Source organism: Hoplias malabaricus, chromosome 2, assembly GCF_029633855.1.
Source record: "Hoplias malabaricus isolate fHopMal1 chromosome 2, fHopMal1.hap1, whole genome shotgun sequence".
Taxonomy (NCBI): domain Eukaryota; kingdom Metazoa; phylum Chordata; class Actinopteri; order Characiformes; family Erythrinidae; genus Hoplias; species Hoplias malabaricus.
The window spans coordinates 69341465-69358638 of record NC_089801.1 but is presented as its reverse complement, the minus strand read 5'-3'; the positions used below and the strand labels follow the sequence as shown (position 1 = coordinate 69358638).

Sequence of the window (17174 nt, the reverse complement as noted above, 5' to 3'; positions counted from 1 at the left end):
AGAAGAGGTGCTGCAACACAGTGGTAAACATGCCCTGTTTTTTGGAATATTTTGCTGACATCAAATTCAAATTCAGCAAATATATTTTTTAAAATAGTTTAATAAAAAAGCCAAGGTATCTGTAGATCTCGTAGTACATTTACATTAAATGCCCATCTCTTTTTCACAGGACCACCCTCACCTCCTCGTAACCTGGTCTACAACATCAATGAGACCACCCTCTTGCTGGAGTGGGATCCTCCCAGCGATGCAGGAGGCCGGAAGGACCTGACCTATAACGTGGCGTGCCGGCGCTGTGGTGGGCCCGGTCAGCCATGCGACCCCTGTGACAGTGACGTGCGTTTTGTCCCGCGTGCTGTGGGCCTCACTCACACTTCGGTGGCTGTGCAGGACTTCATGGCCAATGCTAACTACACTTTCCAGATCGAGGCGCTCAATGGCGTGTCCGGCTTGGGCCGGCTAGTCAGGCAGGTGGCCAACATCACCATCAGCACAGAGCAGGCTGGTGAGTAGTGTCCAGATGTCCTAATGGGTTCACTGTATTTGTTCGTTATGTCCTAAATTATGATGACTTCCATGTGTCTGCTAATTGCTTGTAATCCCTGGAGTTGTTCATGTCCTACATTATAGAGAGTATTTCGTCCTAGCCAAGTTTTTTTTTAAAGTGACTTTGTTGGTAGTGGGCTGGTAGTTTTACCTTAAAATGAAATCATTGTCATCTTTCACTGGCTTGTAATAGTGAGAAAAGAGAATCTAGCTCTGCTAAACTAGGCTTAGCACTGCAGAAACTGCACTATGTTGCTTCTGGAGGAAGGTTGAAAACCACCCCCAGCTCCCTTCTAATTCCCTGTACAGGAAGTCCTTGGGTTACGTCAGTCCCGAGTTACTATGTTTCATGGTTACGACACATCTCCCATTTACTGTATAAAGCCTTGTTTCGACTTAAGTTGTTTTGCGTCGTAAACGTCGTAACGCGAACTTCGTGTTTGGTGTGTGTGGCGCGGCGGAAGAATACACAGTTACGCGGCTCGGGACCGAGGAGGATAGGTGTGAGGATAGGATAAGTGCTTACAGTATGTTATTTACGTACAGTGTGTACGTATGTTCCGACTTACACCGAAAATCGGTTTACGACGCGACGTAGGAACAGATCAACGTCGTACGTCGAGGACCCCCTGTAATTTAATACACTCTGCAACTGTAAGGGAACGGTAAATGCCGAAGCACATTTTTTTGCATATTGTATAATGACAATGATGACAAAAGTATGACATTATATGGATATTTATTTCACATTTCTTATACTATGTTTATAAAACATTTCATGTGATTTCCTATCATTCAAATAATTGCATTTATCGGTAAAAAAAGTAAATCTGTCCAGAATGAATGCAGCTGTAAATGCTTCTTTGAGTTTTACATATTATCATCTTAGTTTAATATGTAGAAGATTATTCTGTTTGTGTTTGTTGCTTATTATGGGATTTTTACTTAATATACTGCCCTCTAACTTATGTTTTGTATAAGCTCAAGGCTGTTGGATTCACCCTAATATTAACCTAGCATCTGATCCACTGATCTACAGTCAGCTCATTCTTATTATTATTCATATTAATACAGTACTGTAACACTCTCTAGAGCAGTAAAAGGCTGAAACTGTACCTGACGATTACACTGCTCTCACACTTTAAACTTTGACAGGTATAAGTCCAGAGGAGCTTCTCTGATATCAAAATAAAGCTCTCTGACTCTATCAGCAAACGCTTCCACCACTTGGCATCAGGCCCTAGAGTTCGAGAGACAATATTGTACATTGCTACAGTGTTGTTCTTAAGAGAGATTTCTCTGTTCCGCTGTGGACCTCTCCGCGATCCTCTGGGAAATATGATAGCACAACAGTCCACTCCAGTGCTATTCTCAGTGTGCTGAGCAAACCTATTTCGAAGACAAGGGTCTTTCTTTCAGTGTGTCATTGCAAGAGCTACTGCTTCTCCTCGCCTGGACTCAGTTTTACACTAATAAAGATATACTACTGTACCTCAGGACGACATGTTCTTTTTTTTTTTTTTTTTTTCCACACTCGCTCCTGGCAATGTCAGCAGATACGGTCAGGACTAGATTCCTGTCTAGGTATATTAGTCTGTCCTGTAGGCTCCACTGCCCAGCTCCTGACCTCCAACCTTCTTGTAAGACTTTTTTAACCTTCTCTTATTCTGTGTCTATTGTCTTACTACATGAGTTACTACATTCACTTCAAATTGATTCGCCCTTTAGACCCCATTTGCTGTTACTCTGAGGATGTCATTTGTAGTTTAGTATTTTGTTGTTGTTGTTTTTTTAATTAATCTCATAGCAAAGTCAGGACATATTAGAAGCTGAGGGTCACTATTGTCCTTTTTAAAAATACATTGTCCATTGTCCAATTACAGACTGTAGTCCACCTGTTTCTCTGCATACTTTTATATCCCCATTTCACCCTGCCCTTCATCATCCCCCACCAGACCCCCACAGAGCAGGTATGATTCGGGTGGTGGATCATTCTATGGTTCAAATTTCAGCGTATTCGTTAGCGAGGAGTACACTGTCAGTTGCATCTACTAAATGAAGACTGTAGCTTTAACTGCACTTGTAATAATCAAAGGTTCCTAAATGTTTGCAGAGAAAAACTACAATAAAACTCTCTGACTGTATCAGCAAATCTTTCCACCACTTGGCATCAGGCCCTTCACTTCAAGAGCCAATATAGTACGTTGTTAAATGTACTCTGAGTGAGTAAATGTAAATGTGTGACTGCGTGAGTGAGGCACAAGCCACTTCCACAAGGTGCTTTGCATCTAAAAATAAAAAAATAAACATATTCGCATTATACAAAGACCCTGTAAACTTTAAGAAGTGTTTGCCGTACCGCCTTCTGGGCCAGCCTAGAAGAGGCATTTTCGTATACTTCGTGTACTGACTCCTAATGTTGAAATACACGAGTAGGAACTGTTAGTTCAGTCACATTTCATATTCCAGTTCTTTTGGCGCATTTCCACCTCCATTAGCTGCTTTGTGAACCAAAAGAACAGTAGGTTCTTCAGCGCAATCCGTGACTGAATAATAGGAAATAACACAGTAACGCACTCCGTCTGTGTGTTTCTGGGGCTGTGTTTGCCGCGACACCATGCGCGTTAGCCAGGGCCTCGGCTCGGCATTGGTTAGTTCACAAGCTCAGCAGGACCTCGGAACTCTGTAACATTTACAAACGTATTACATCCCACAGAGAGAGGAGGACTGCTGAATTTGTCTTATTTCACGTGAGTGTGTGTCTTTACTGTGGGAAAGCATTTTGTGGCGTTAGTGTGTTTATAAATCTCTATATAGCTGCACAAACCTTCTTAAATTTCACGTGCTTTAACATTTACAGTGAATAAATAAGTCATTGTAATTCTTAAAATCAACCAAATGTTCTTGTTCTTTGGTGGTAGATCGCCTAGTATTTATTTTTAATAAAATGAACAAGTCCGGCTAAACTAGGCTTAACTAGTTTCTTTTTGCTCTATTATTCACACATACATTTGTGATATACAAAAATCATCACTGCAAAACCCCCCAAATGTTTCGCTTTGATTTTCAAAAGATTACATGTCCGAGCTTTAAAAGGAAGCCAAAGTCAGGAGGGAAGAGCTCAGCACCCAGCTTTCATTCATTGTTAGAGGCGTTAGTCCTTCGGGATGAAGTATTGTGTTAATTATCAGTGTGATATATGAGATGTCAGAAGGGGCGATGGGGCCAGGTTGTGTTGAACACTGCCGGTGTGGTTATTCGACTCTAGCCCGTGACAGAGTCGCTCATCAGTATTGATGGCAGTCACGATGGTGGTGTGATTGCTGTGATGTGTGTGTGCTTGGTGAGCTCTAATCACAGCCGGGAGAGAGAGTAGCACAGTAAAACAGCCCCCCAACCCACCCCACAATCTACCACCTGCTGACACCTACACCATCATTACAGGAGCACAGTGAGAGAGAGAGAGAGAGAGAGAGAGAGAGAGAGAGAGAGCAACATGGTGGGATTTGCAGGTGTAGATCTGTAGGAAGGTGAAACGTGCATTAATTTTTAGCATCCATATTAATCCTCTTAAGTCTAGTGCTTTCAGTATTGTGTTCCTCCATTATACACACTATTAAAAATACAGGTAATATATATATATATATATATGTGTGTGTGTGTGTGTGTGTGTGTGTGTGTGTACAGGTGAGCCATTTATATGGATACACTTTAATAAAATGGGAATGGTTGGTGATATTAACTTCCTGTTTGTGGCACATTAATATGTGGGAGGGGGGGGGGGGACTTTTCAGGATGGGTGGTGACCATGGTGGCCATTTTGAAGTCGGCCATTTTGGATCCAGCTTTTGTTTTTTCAATGGGAAGAGAGTAATGTGACACATCAAACTTATTGGGAATTTCACAAGAAAAACAATGGTGTGCTTGGTTTTAACGTAACTTGGCTGCCATGGTCACTATGGTCACCATCCATCTTGAAAAGTTTCCCCCCTCCCATGTACTAATGTGTATTTACATTCAAATGGGTTCCTTATTTTAACTTGATCTTTTTTTAAGATTTAAAGCACCTTAGAAAACCTTGGCTTGTAACTCACTCATATTTAACAAAGTGTGACAAAAGGGATGTTGTTCAGTGCTTTGAATCAATGACACATGGTGCCTTTGTTTCTATACAGTGTATATGTCCACAAAGATAAAAACATGGGAACATGCCTTTAAATTTGTATAATAATAATAATAATAATAATAATAATACATTCTCATCTATGTAAACACAAATGTAATGCCAGCAGAACATTTAGGTTGATTGCTTATGTTTACTGCAGTATTTCTCCACTTGTTTAAATGAGCTGTGTGCCAGAAATAATTAATACCAGATGATGCCTTATTTTGGTATCATCAGCAGTAATGGGGACTTCTCAGGATTAATTACATTCACTGAAATCTGGAGGTCAAAAACTGAACCTCTCTTTTTTTGTGTCACTTTGCTAAAGCAGTCAGTCAGTCTCATAGAACAAGTTTGCCATCTTCTTCAATGTAAAGTGTGTACAGTAAAGTAATTAATTAATGAAATCTCTGAGCTGTCAGCTTGCTGCACTCATTATCATTATGAATGAAGTGATGTAACTTTTTTTGCTCGATGATATTATGTATCAGATTTATATACAGCAGCATTATGAATGATTTATAGAGGTAAAGTTTTAGCACCTGCATACTAACAGGTATTTAAATGCTGTTCTCCTGTCCACATGCTTATAGATTAGTAGCTCAGTTTGCAAGAAAGAGTAGTGTTGCAGTCACATCGCTGCAGGGACCTGGAGGTTGTGGATTTGAGTCCCACTCCGGGTGACTGTCTGTGAGGAGTGTGGTGTGTTCTCCCTGTGTCTGCGTGGATTTCCTCTGGGTGACTGTCTGTGAGGAGTGTGGTGTGTTCTCCCTGTGTTTGCGTGGGTTTCCTCCGGGTGACTGTCTGTGAGGAGTGTGGTGTGTTCTCCCTGTGTCTGCGTGGGTTTCCTCTGGGTGACTGTCTGTGAGGAGTGTGGTGTGTTCTCCCTGTGTTTGCGTGGGTTTCCTCCGGGTGACTGTCTGTGAGGAGTGTGGTGTGTTCTCCCTGTGTCTGCGTGGGTTTCCTCCGGGTGACTGTCTGTGAAGAGTGTGGTGTGTTCTTCCTGTGTCTGCGTGGGTTTCCTCAGGGTGCTCCAGTTTCCTCCCACAGTCCAAAAACACACGTTGGTAGGTGGATTGGCGACTCAAAAGTGTCCCTAGGTGTGAGTGTGTGTGTGTTGCCTTCTGAAGGACTGGCGCCCCCTCCTGGCTCTGGACCCACCGCGAACCTGAACTGGATAAGCGCTTACAGATAATGAATGAATGGATGGATGGCTTTCAATATAAATATTAGCAGGACGTCCAAATCCAATAGTGCATATATCTACTACATACAAAATGCAGTCTATATGAGAACTTTATGGCTTTATGGAACTTTTCTTTCTTTTATATTCAATTAAACATCTGGTGTCAAAGATCGCACCGGCACATAAAATATTTGGACCGTGGGAGGAAACCGGAGCACCCAGAGGAAACTCAGAAGGGTAATGGTAATGAGATAATGAGGAATAAAATATAGTGAATATGAAGATTACAACACCAGAATATATTATGAAAATAACAAAAATGTGTCTGCTGTTTTTCCACTGATGGAGTCACAAGATATTTAATTGCCTTCGTAGTAATTATGGACAACTACAAAGCTGAGGACCTGAGGTCCACATTCAATCTAAAGTTGGTGGTAGTCATTAATTGTGTAGCACCACATATTATTTTCCTGGATGGAATTTGCAAGAATATTGGTCAGTTAGTTCTAGCGAGAGCTGTAAGAGCCTGCAAAAATATACACCTTGTGTGTGTCTCCAAACTTTTGCCTAATCCTCAATAGAGTGGATCGGCTCATGTTCTCATCCCCATGGCCCTTTTACCTCAGATAAAGCATTAATGTGAGGCCTCCTCATTAGAGCCGAGGTGGGGAAGCTGATGCTGATCCAGGACTAAACACCCTCCTCCAGAGTCCAGGCAGGGTAGAGGGTTGTTAAGGTCAAAATGCACCATACTGTCCTCCTCTCCACTCCAGTCCAGCTCTAATGAGAGCGAGTGGACACACTGAGACCTCTGAGCTGTGGGATGCTGCTAAGCTGCTAGAATACCTGCTGGAGCCGTCGATGCCACAGTAATTGAAAGCGCAGCGTGGTCCTTGAATATTGTGTCTTGCTTATGTTTGCTTTGCCTCTTATTACCCCTCATGCATTTTGCCTCTTGCCGTTGAGAGAATATTTTGTATGCACTGTTTGTTTAATAGGAAAAGAAGCACTGACCCTCTTGAGCAACCACAGATGAGCCTAAATCACCAAGGGCTAAATGCCAAATGTTGGCTACAGGGGGTTTAAGGCCTCTACCATTGGGCTTGTAGAGCAGTAGATCTAGGTTCTGGAGAGAAGGAGCTCCATCTAATTCATTTCTCAAGGCAGTATACAGTCAAACCCTCACAGAAATCTTCCAGCATTTGAAGAGTAGAGAAAAACACTTTAAAAATACCTTACATTTTAGAAGAAACATCAGGTTGTTTTTTATGTTTTGGATATGTGCCGAAAGCAATTTGCAAACAATAAATAAAATATAATAATCTTGCTAACAAGAATAGCTCCAAATGTTCTGTAGGTTTGTGATAATTAGAACAGAGAGTCCAGATGGTTTTCTCCCACCCTGAGAAAATGTTTTGGAAATTAGTGGGATTCATTTTTTTGTGTTGTGACAGCTGCAGTATGCACTCGTATCTCTATAACAGTGCACAAGGTGAGAGTACAACTGAAACATGTAAAGTGCTATTAATTACGTACACAGGCCCTGAATATGCATGGTATTCACAGACTGCCACAGCCTCTTGATAAACCTTCACCTTGTCTCTGAATGTGTGCATGGAGGGGTGGGGGTGGGGGGTATGTTTTTATATTTTTGTGAAGACCAGATGCCTTCATAAGTATAGGATATCTCACATTAACTTCTACAGTATTGTGAAGACATTTCATGGTCCTCACAACTTTATATTTACATGTGAGATTACAGCTTTGGGTAGATTTAGGTGTAGTGTTAATTACCTGCCGTAGACATTAGTTAGGGTGGCATCGTGGTGCAGCAGGTAGGAGTTGGTGGGTCTGTGAGTAGTGTGGTGTGTTCCCCCTGTGTCTGCATGGGTTTTCTCCAGGTGACTGTGTGAGGAGTGTTGTGTGTTCTCTCTGTGCCTGCGTGGGTTTCCTCCGGGTGACTGTCTGTAAGGAATGTGGTGTGTTCTCCCTGTTTCCGCGTGGGTTTCCTCCGGGTGACTGTCTGTGAGGAGTGTGGTGTGTTCTCCCTGTGTCTGCGTGGGTTTCCTCCGGGTGACTGTCTGTGAGGAGTGTGGTGTGTTCTCTCTGTGTCTGTGTGGGTTTCCTCCGGGTGACTGTTTGTGAGGAGTGTGGTGTGTTCTCTCTGTGTCTGTGTGGGTTTCCTCCGGGTGACTGTCTGTGAGGAGTGTGGTGTGTTCTCCCTGTGTCTGCGTGGGTTTCCTCCGGGTGACTGTCTGTAAGGAATGTGGTGTGTTCTCCCTGTTTCCGCGTGGGTTTCCTCCGGGTGACTGTCTGTGAGGAGTGTGGTGTGTTCTCCCTGTGTCTGCGTGGGTTTCCTCCGGGTGACTGTTTGTGAGGAGTGTGGTGTGTTCTCTCTGTGTCTGTGTGGGTTTCCTCCGGGTGACTGTCTGTGAGGAGTGTGGTGTGTTCTCCCTGTGTCTGCGTGGGTTTCCTCCGGGTGACTGTCTGTAAGGAATGTGGTGTGTTCTCCCTGTTTCCGCGTGGGTTTCCTCCGGGTGACTGTCTGTGAGGAGTGTGGTGTGTTCTCCCTGTGTCTGCGTGGGTTTCCTCCGGGTGACTGTCTGTGAGGAGTGTGGTGTGTTCTCTCTGTGTCTGTGTGGGTTTCCTCCGGGTGACTGTTTGTGAGGAGTGTGGTGTGTTCTCTCTGTGTCTGCGTGGGTTTCCTCCGGGGGACTGTCTGTGAGGAGTTGGTGTGTTCTCCCCCGTGTCTGCGTGGGTTTCCTCCGGGTGCTCCGGTTTCCTCCTACGGTCCAAAAACACACGTTGGTAGATGGATTGATGACTCAAAAGTGTCCCTAGGTGTGAGTGTGTGAGTGAATGTGTGAGTGTGTGTGTGTTGCCCTGTGAAGGACCTGCCCCCCCTCCAGGGTGTGTTCCCGTTTTGCACCCAATGATTCCAGGTAGGCTCTGGACCCACCACAACCCTGAACTGGATAAGGGTTACAGATAATGAATGAATGAAGATTATTTAACTGGAGGTTCTCACAAGTATAGCAGAACCAACATTTGTGTGTTTATGTGTGTGTGTGTTTGTGTGTGTGTGTGTGTGTGAGAGAGAGAGAGAGAAAATGATCCCTACTTATAAAATGCTTTCTTTTAATGTTATTCAAAGGGTTAAATGTAAGGCTTAGAAATACACACCAAATGGACTAATATTACTGACCTGAATGTGTTTACATTAATGCTGACCCTGTGATACATGTCATCTGTAATACATTGAGTCCCCTGTACCACATTAAAATCTGCCCTCAGAGTAGATGTTACATATGCATGTCCATATTTGTCACAGTTAAACGGAATTGGAGCTTACTCCGTGCAGCGTTGTTTTCTATCTCTATGTGAAAGAAGCTCAATTCTACCTTTATTTGTGGCTGCCCTGTAATAGTGTCAAAGTAAAGTGAAATATCTGTGGAGATGCTGCCTGTAGATTTGTCTCAGCAGAATAACAGACAACTGAGACTGAAATGAAGAGTATAAAAAGCATATTTATACATGTACAGCTTTGCTCTTTTAATTAGCAAAACAGACACAGTGTCTTTGAGAAATCTAGCTGTAGAGGAGTGTTGAAAAGCTGAAAGGACACGTTATTGTCTTATTATAAGGACATATTTTAATAGCATATACATTTGGGGTTTATGTATAATCTCACTCATCCCATGCCTAAGAAGCAATGACACTGAAGTTGACTTTGACTTTGATGTTGTATATGAAAAAAACACAAACTTGTGTGTGTGTGTGTGTGTTTGTGTGTGTGTATCTGTTCTCAGCCATTATCAGGATAGTGAACTACTATTTGTGCCTTGCTATGTAGCCAAGGTGGTCTGTGAAATTGCAGTCCTTGTACACCTGTGACCCACATGCTTTGGCCGGAGGAAATTAGAGCAGCTCAGTTTACTGTCAGAGTCGTGAGGCGTAGAGGAAGCAGTGGAGAAATGTGGAGAAGCTCACACTGTAGACATTTCTGCTGACTGTAGGGTAAGCTGGAGCAGCAGGGCAGCAGCTATGGTGAACAGTATTCGTTCCTGCGCTCACTCTATAATAGCACCAGTAACCCGTGTGGGTGTGAAATACATGTCAAATAAAATAAAATGTAAATATATGAATGAAAGGTAGGCTCAGGACCCACTGCGACCATGAAGTGGATAAGTGGTTACTGACAGTGAATGAATGAATAAATAAATATCCTGACAGTGACATTATATTTATTATTATTTCCCATAGGTATCTGCATATATTCATTTTATGTTGTACATATCATTGTCACATATAACTGTTTACATATAATAAGTAATTGTATGGCATTCTCTATGACCCCTTGTCCTTACAAGGTTGTAAAAACGATGTGTGTGTGTGTGTGTGTGTGTGCATATCTGTGAGGGGCATTTGAAATGTAAATATGTTCTCTCTGGAGGCTGAGAAGCAACTAGCTGCGCACTTTTCCCTGCACACCGTCCCTTTATTTATTTATTTTTTATTTTTAGGTTTCGGATAGACTCGTCAAAACCGGAGCTGTCAAATGTACCCTGCGTCTGTGCGCATAATGTCAGGAAGGCTCTCATTACTGAACACACACACACAGACAGAGACACACACACACACAGTAGAAGACAGGCAGTCGATAGGCACACACACACACACACAGACCGGCAGACAGCTTGCAGACACGCACACAAACACAGACGGAGACAGACCGAAGAGCTAAAGACTCAAAGAAGAGCACCACCATACGCATACACACTTCTGACTTATTTATCTGTACAGGCTGCTGTATAATGTGTAATATTGTATGTATCTGTGGTCAGCTGTAGCTATTAGAGATAGGCTTTCAATTCAGGCCGTGTCAAAAACAATGGAAACAAACATTGCTCTATGGTATACTACCACATGAACATATTAGATGGCTTCCTCATTAAACGCAGCACATGAAGCTTGTGAAAGACATGACGTGTTTCATTTGAAGCTGACTGCAATTTTACACTGTTTTTACAGTGACTCCTTCAGTAAAGAGCCCAGACATCGAGCTGTTTGCGTTCATACATATGACTAAATAATGTTCTTTGGAAAAATATGCTGTTATTGAGGGCTTCTTACATTAGTGCTCCTCGTACATGATGTCTGTGGTGATTTAGAGTCAGAAATAATGCAATAAAAATGGCGATATATATGTTTAATTTTGCGCAGCTTACTGTGTAATTAAACATACTGAATAAAGGTCAGTGTATTTGAATAATGCAGCGGGTTTGACTTTTATGTCATTTTCAAAGAACCCAGCCTCTACGTCTCAGTAAAATATTTCATTTCATTCCTCCACAGCTCAGCCCACACCACAGCCTGTCTTTTATCTTTAGGCCTATAGCCTGTATATAGAAGAGAATAGTTAAGCTCTGCCAAGTCCTTCTGGTAGCTACAGCACACACACACACACACACACACACAGGATGAGGCCACTGACTCAGTGTGATACGGTATCTCTTGCTGCTCACAGACAGTAGTCGTACTGGGTAATTATATTCCTCCACAGCCTTTTTTGTCTAGTTCTGCATGTCCGCATGCTTTAGAAGCCCTATTACCTCCCATCTCTGCGCAGCCTTCCCCAATGTTTTAGACCGAATCAATTCCGACCGGCGTCTGTAATTTTGATGAAAGTGCTTTTCTCACTGCCAGCTCCGCCAGTGTAAAGCATCCTGGGCCTTGCTGAAATATGGAGGGAATTCAATAAAAAAAAAACCCTCTCTCATAACTGAAAATGTGTAAAAATCTCTAAATTATTCAAGCCGTGCACATTGGCAACGAGAGCAGTGCTAATAAAATGCCAATCCCTGACATTAAATGAGCCGGCCAAATCTCATTTTTTAAAAAGAAGGAAGAACGAGCGCGAATGACACAGGAGTCAGCCTCAATTCGCTTTATAAATATGAATGCGACACAATGGGTGGAAAATTAGCGATAATATTTTCAGAGGCACTACAGCATGGCCAGGCCCTCTCTGAGGGCGAAGAATTGCTGCGTCCTGTTTGCATCGCTGTCATACTGTAGAAAACCCACACTTACATAAGACGCCTCTTTAAACCAGTAGTTTGGAGGGAAAAATAATACATTTACACAATTTCCACCTTATTCTAATGTAGTCAGTTGGCCAAGGCTTGGGGAATGTTCTGTAGAAGCTACTTTTCTGAATCATAACACATGCCATATGTATATTTTTTAGCTTTGCAACATGGCAGCGTACGTTTATCCGTTTTTGTAACGTCAGAAACCACATAAGCAAATCTGTTTGAGGTTATAGGAGGTATAACACACTAAAACTTTCTTTTCATTAAGAACTGAAATACATGGCAAACACAAGGCAACCTTTGGATAGCTTTTGTGCTGAAATACTTTCTCGTTCTCTCTGTTTGTGTGTGCATGCTGAGACTATAAGACCTCATAAAGGCACCATAAAGCTGTATCAGCATTATTGTAATTGTGTTTACAGGCTACTTATGAATGAGGGGGAAAATAATGTGATGGAGACATAGTTGTATTACTTTTCCTTTTTTGCTATTTTGTATGTGTACTCCAGTCCAAAATGCCCACATTTCAGAGCATTTTAACTAGGGGTGGAATAAACTGAAGTTGAGGGGCACTAGAGTCAAAAAGAACAAACAACAGAAAGGAAAAACCACATTTTTATTCTTTCTTTTTTTTCAGTCTCAGTGAATTTAGGTTTCTCTGTTTTTTATTCTGTGCTGTATTTCCCAATGTTAATTAGTCTCCATAAAATGACCAGGCAAGCTGAGATTTTAGCATAAAGTATAACAGTTTTCATGCAACATTTCATGTGACCCTGTCTAATAAAGAACACGACACAACAAGCAGGGGGCTCCCTGTCCCTTTACACAAAGCTTTTCCTCAGGCCCTCAAAAAGCTTCAGTGCCACAGAAAATTTAAATTCAACCAGTTTTATAAAACAATAATGTCAACAGGTTTTCACCTACTCAGCTTGATCCACAAGCAATCCTTGTGCAGTTTAGCATTGTTCAGCGCATGCTACACCAGCTACCAAAGGGCAATTAGAATATGTTCTGTGAACCCCTGCGAGACACACACAATACCCCCTCACACATGTACATTTCAACATTGTGGCAGTCAGTCACTCAGGTCAAATAGCCTCTTATAGCCCTTTGTAGTCATTTCTAAGTCCAGTCAGAGGTCCTGTCACTTATCTCCAGTGCTCTGCAGTTATATATATATATGCGTCCTTCTACCAAACCGTATTCAAAGGTCTGTAAGCATCGAGGACATTAGAGCTCCTACATAAAATGAGAAAAGTTTTCAAGTATAAAATAAGTACATATGGCCAGTTATAAATGAAATTTCTGCCCAAGCTTGGCTCACTGTAAGTCACATCCCTGTGCTGAAGAGGAGTGGGATATTTGCAGTGTCCTTGTGAAAGTCTCGGAGCCAGTGTGGCCCTGAGCGCTGAGCAGTGACCCTCTTCCTTGAGCGCTCTGTCATTTACTCAACATGGCGCCCCAGCTGTGGCTGTGTAAGTGTGTGAGCCAAAACGGCCCCTGAGGTGCCACACACACACACACTTACACACTCCTCCCCTTCACTTGGAGTTTCAGACAGAGCAGGGAGGCTGGGACCTGCTGCCAGAATTGCAGAGCTCTGTAGATAAGTGACAGGGCTTCTGACTGGGTCTGTGTGTGTGTGTGTGTGTGTGAGAGAGAGGGAGGTGTGAGTGTGCATTTTGTGTTTGTGTGTGAGTTTTTGTATGGGAAATGTGTGTCTAGTTTTTGTGTGTAGACGTTCCGAAGAGCTACGTGATGGGGGATCTACTTCTGAGTGTGTATGCAGTGTGTTTTGTGTTTGTATATTGATATTTGAGGTTGTGTGTTGGAAGTGGTCGGTGAGGGACAGTGAATTTAAAATAGACACCTCAATTTGGGTGACCTTGGTCATAAACAAAGAAAAATACACCAAATTACATTAATGCCGAATGTGTGAGTGTGTGTTGCCCTGTGAAGGACTAGCGCCCCCTCCAGAGTGTATTCCCATCTTGCACCCAATGATTCCAGGTAGGCTCTGGACCCACCGCGACCCTGAACTGGATAAGGGTTACAGATAATGAATGAATACATTAATGCTATTCATGCTAGCATTCGTATAGAAGTCTAATAGTATATTAGCAGTAGTTCACATGAATATTATTTGGCCATTCAGAGGGTCAAGCTGTATTATAATTCCACACAATGGAAGTTTTAACATATGTTACTCAGCTCTAGTCGCTGTTTGTTCCCAGGTATAGGTTGGTTTTCCATTAGAGTGGGTTCTCCCTGTTGTTTTTTGTTGGCCACCATTTGGAATCAGGAGCGTGCAGGGACTAAAAAAGTACCATTTGCCAAATTTGCCGAATGAACAAACAAAAAAGCCAAGTAGAGACAAGCCGAGTCAAGTAGGGACCATGCAGTGGAAATGCCCTATTACTTCCTTTAATTCCATTCATATTGAACAAACAATATTAGTTTTTAATTATGTTGACACTAAAGGCCTTCAGTTCAGCTCCTGAAGTCCTTACTAATGGGAGACTTTATCCTTAATGCGACACATGCAGCTCACTGCATTTATTAAGCTACAGACATGTTTTATTATTAATAATTTCCAGAAATCAACAAGCATAGAAAAACAGGCTTTGTGTGTTTCCACGAGTAACACTATGCATGTGTGTGTGAGAAAGACTGACTGTGTGTGTGTGTCCTGTCAGGAGCTGTTAGTGTGTGTGAGAGGAGATGTGGTGAGATGAGGACACTCAGAGTCAGACTGACACCTCACTGCCCTCGAGGGACACCCAGAGACAGAGAGAGCAATGGAGGAATAGAGTGATGGAGAGATGGAGGACAGATTCATTCTCCATCTGACATCCTGTATCTCAATTCAGACACTCTCCGCTATATTCTAACTCTACACGGTGTTCTTCACTGTCTAGCACTGTGGTCAGCAAGTTCATGCACTCAGGCATTCTGATTCTCAAGGCATACCGATTACCATGTCTGTAAAATCTCACTTAACATTGGTTTCTGGGTTGGATTTTTTTTTTTTTTACGATGGAGTTTTAGGGCCACAGCATTAGAAAAAAAAGATTCTGAGAATAATTGTCAGAATAATCTCTGAATAAATGTCAGAATAATCTCACAATAATTCACTGCACGTATAATGAGGCAAACACAACCACTGAAGTCATACTATGGTATAGATTTCAGGAATAAACACCCAGTCCTCTGCCACATCAGGACCAGACTGTGATTAGCATATAGTTTCACAGGATACAATTAATGATCAGGAAAATGATAGATCCAGGGCAAGTGTAGCTCCGGCGTGTCCACGAGGCTCCATCACTTTATGGGTCATGGACTCTTACAATAAACTAAAGCCTTATGCATCACAGAATCTCAGAATTATTGTGACATTATTCTCAGAATTATTCTGTTTTGTCTCAGAATTATTCCGACATTATTCTCAGAATTATTCTGAGATTTTTCTCAGAATTATTCCAACATTATTCTCAGAAATATTCTGTGTTTTTTCTCAGAATTAATCCAACATTATTCCAAGATTTTTCTCAGAATTATTCCGACATTATTCTCAGAATTATTCCAAGATTTTTCTCAGAATTAATCCGACATTATTCTCAGAATTATTCCAAGATATTTCTCAGAATTATTCCGACATTTTTCTCAGAATTATTCCGACATTATTCTCAGAATTATTCTGACATTATTCTCAGAATTATTCTGACATTATTCTCAGAATTATTCCAAGATTTTTCTTAGAATTATTCCTAGATTATTCTTAGAATTATTCCAAGATTTTTCTCAGAATTATTCTGTGTTTTTTTTCTCCGAATTATTCCGACATTATTCTCAGAATTATTCTGACATTATTCTCAGAATTATTCCTAGATTTTTCTCAGAATTATTCCGACTTTATTCTCAGAATTATTCCTAGATTTTTCTCAGAATTATTCCGACATTGTTTTCAGAATTATTCTCTGTTTTTTCTTAGAATTATTCTGTGTTTTTTCTCAGAATTATTCCGACATTATTCTCAGAATTATTCTGAGATTTTTCTCAGAATTATTCCAACATTATTCTCAGAAATATTCTGTGTTTTTTCTCAGAATTATTCCAACACTATTCTAAGAATTATTCTGTTTTTTTCCCAGAATAATTTCAACATTTTTCTCAGAATTATTCTGACATTATTCTCAGAATTATTCTGTGATTTTTCTCAGAATTATTCCAACTTTATTCTCAGAATTATTCCTAGATTTTTCTCAGAATTATTCCGACATTATTTTCAGAATTATTCTCTGTTTTTTCTTAGAATTATTCTGTGTTTTTTCTCAGAATTATTCCGAGATTAATATATAATGCTGTGGTGTGTCGTAATTTTTTACCCTCCTCCATTATTTTTATGAAAAAATGTATATCCTGTCTTAGACCTAAACTGTTCATAGTTGTTAGCAAATAAAGCCTGGTGTTGTGTTTAATATTTACCACTGCTGTATTATACATAGAAAACTAGAGTTTAATGCCCTGCATGGGTAACCACACCTGGCTACACCAGCAAAAGCCCTTTTTCCACTAAAAGAACTCTGGTTCATAAACCAGTTCCTTTCAAGTTTCTTGGAACTTGGTTGCCTTCCAGCGAACTGACCTTGGTTTCCACCACAGTTTAGATGGGAACCAATGGTGGCATTGCAGGGATGCACAGTTCCAGTGTAGTTGTGGCTGATTTTAGCACCAGAGCCATAGATAAATGAATAGAGCCATGTTTTATCCACTTTTATGGTGGGTTCTGATAGAACCTCTGAGAACATTATCCAATGCACCTTAAGTCATTCTGATCCTAACCACAGAAACCACAAATATGCAGCATTTTCCTGCAAATTGTGAGGAAAATATAACATGCTATATATGATCCATTGCATGACAACACTTTATTTGAGGCTCTGTGCTCTTTCTAGGGATTCTGTAGCTTGACACCTCCACATGTTTCCAGCTGAAGAACCTACCCTTCTTTGATTGCAGCCAGAAAAGTTTTTATTGGTGGAAACATACAGAATGGTTCCAAATTAGTTTTGTGAACAGGAACAGAACCAGTTTCTTGTTGGTGGAAAAGGGCTATAAAAGTCCTTGGGTAAGACTACTAACACTGCTTTCAGCTATATCTGTAACAGGATTAGAATTG

General features: G+C 41.4%; 1 protein-coding gene across 1 annotated transcript in view; it reads left to right on the top strand.

Moving 5' to 3' along the window:
- The window catches only part of epha6 (eph receptor A6), a 187897-nt gene that overhangs the window by 123881 nt on the left and 46842 nt on the right, over nucleotides 1-17174 (top strand). The window contains exon 5 of the mRNA XM_066661292.1: nucleotides 170-505. Within this exon, the coding sequence (XP_066517389.1) occupies nucleotides 170-505 (336 nt within the window). The remainder of the gene's footprint in view (nucleotides 1-169; nucleotides 506-17174) is intronic.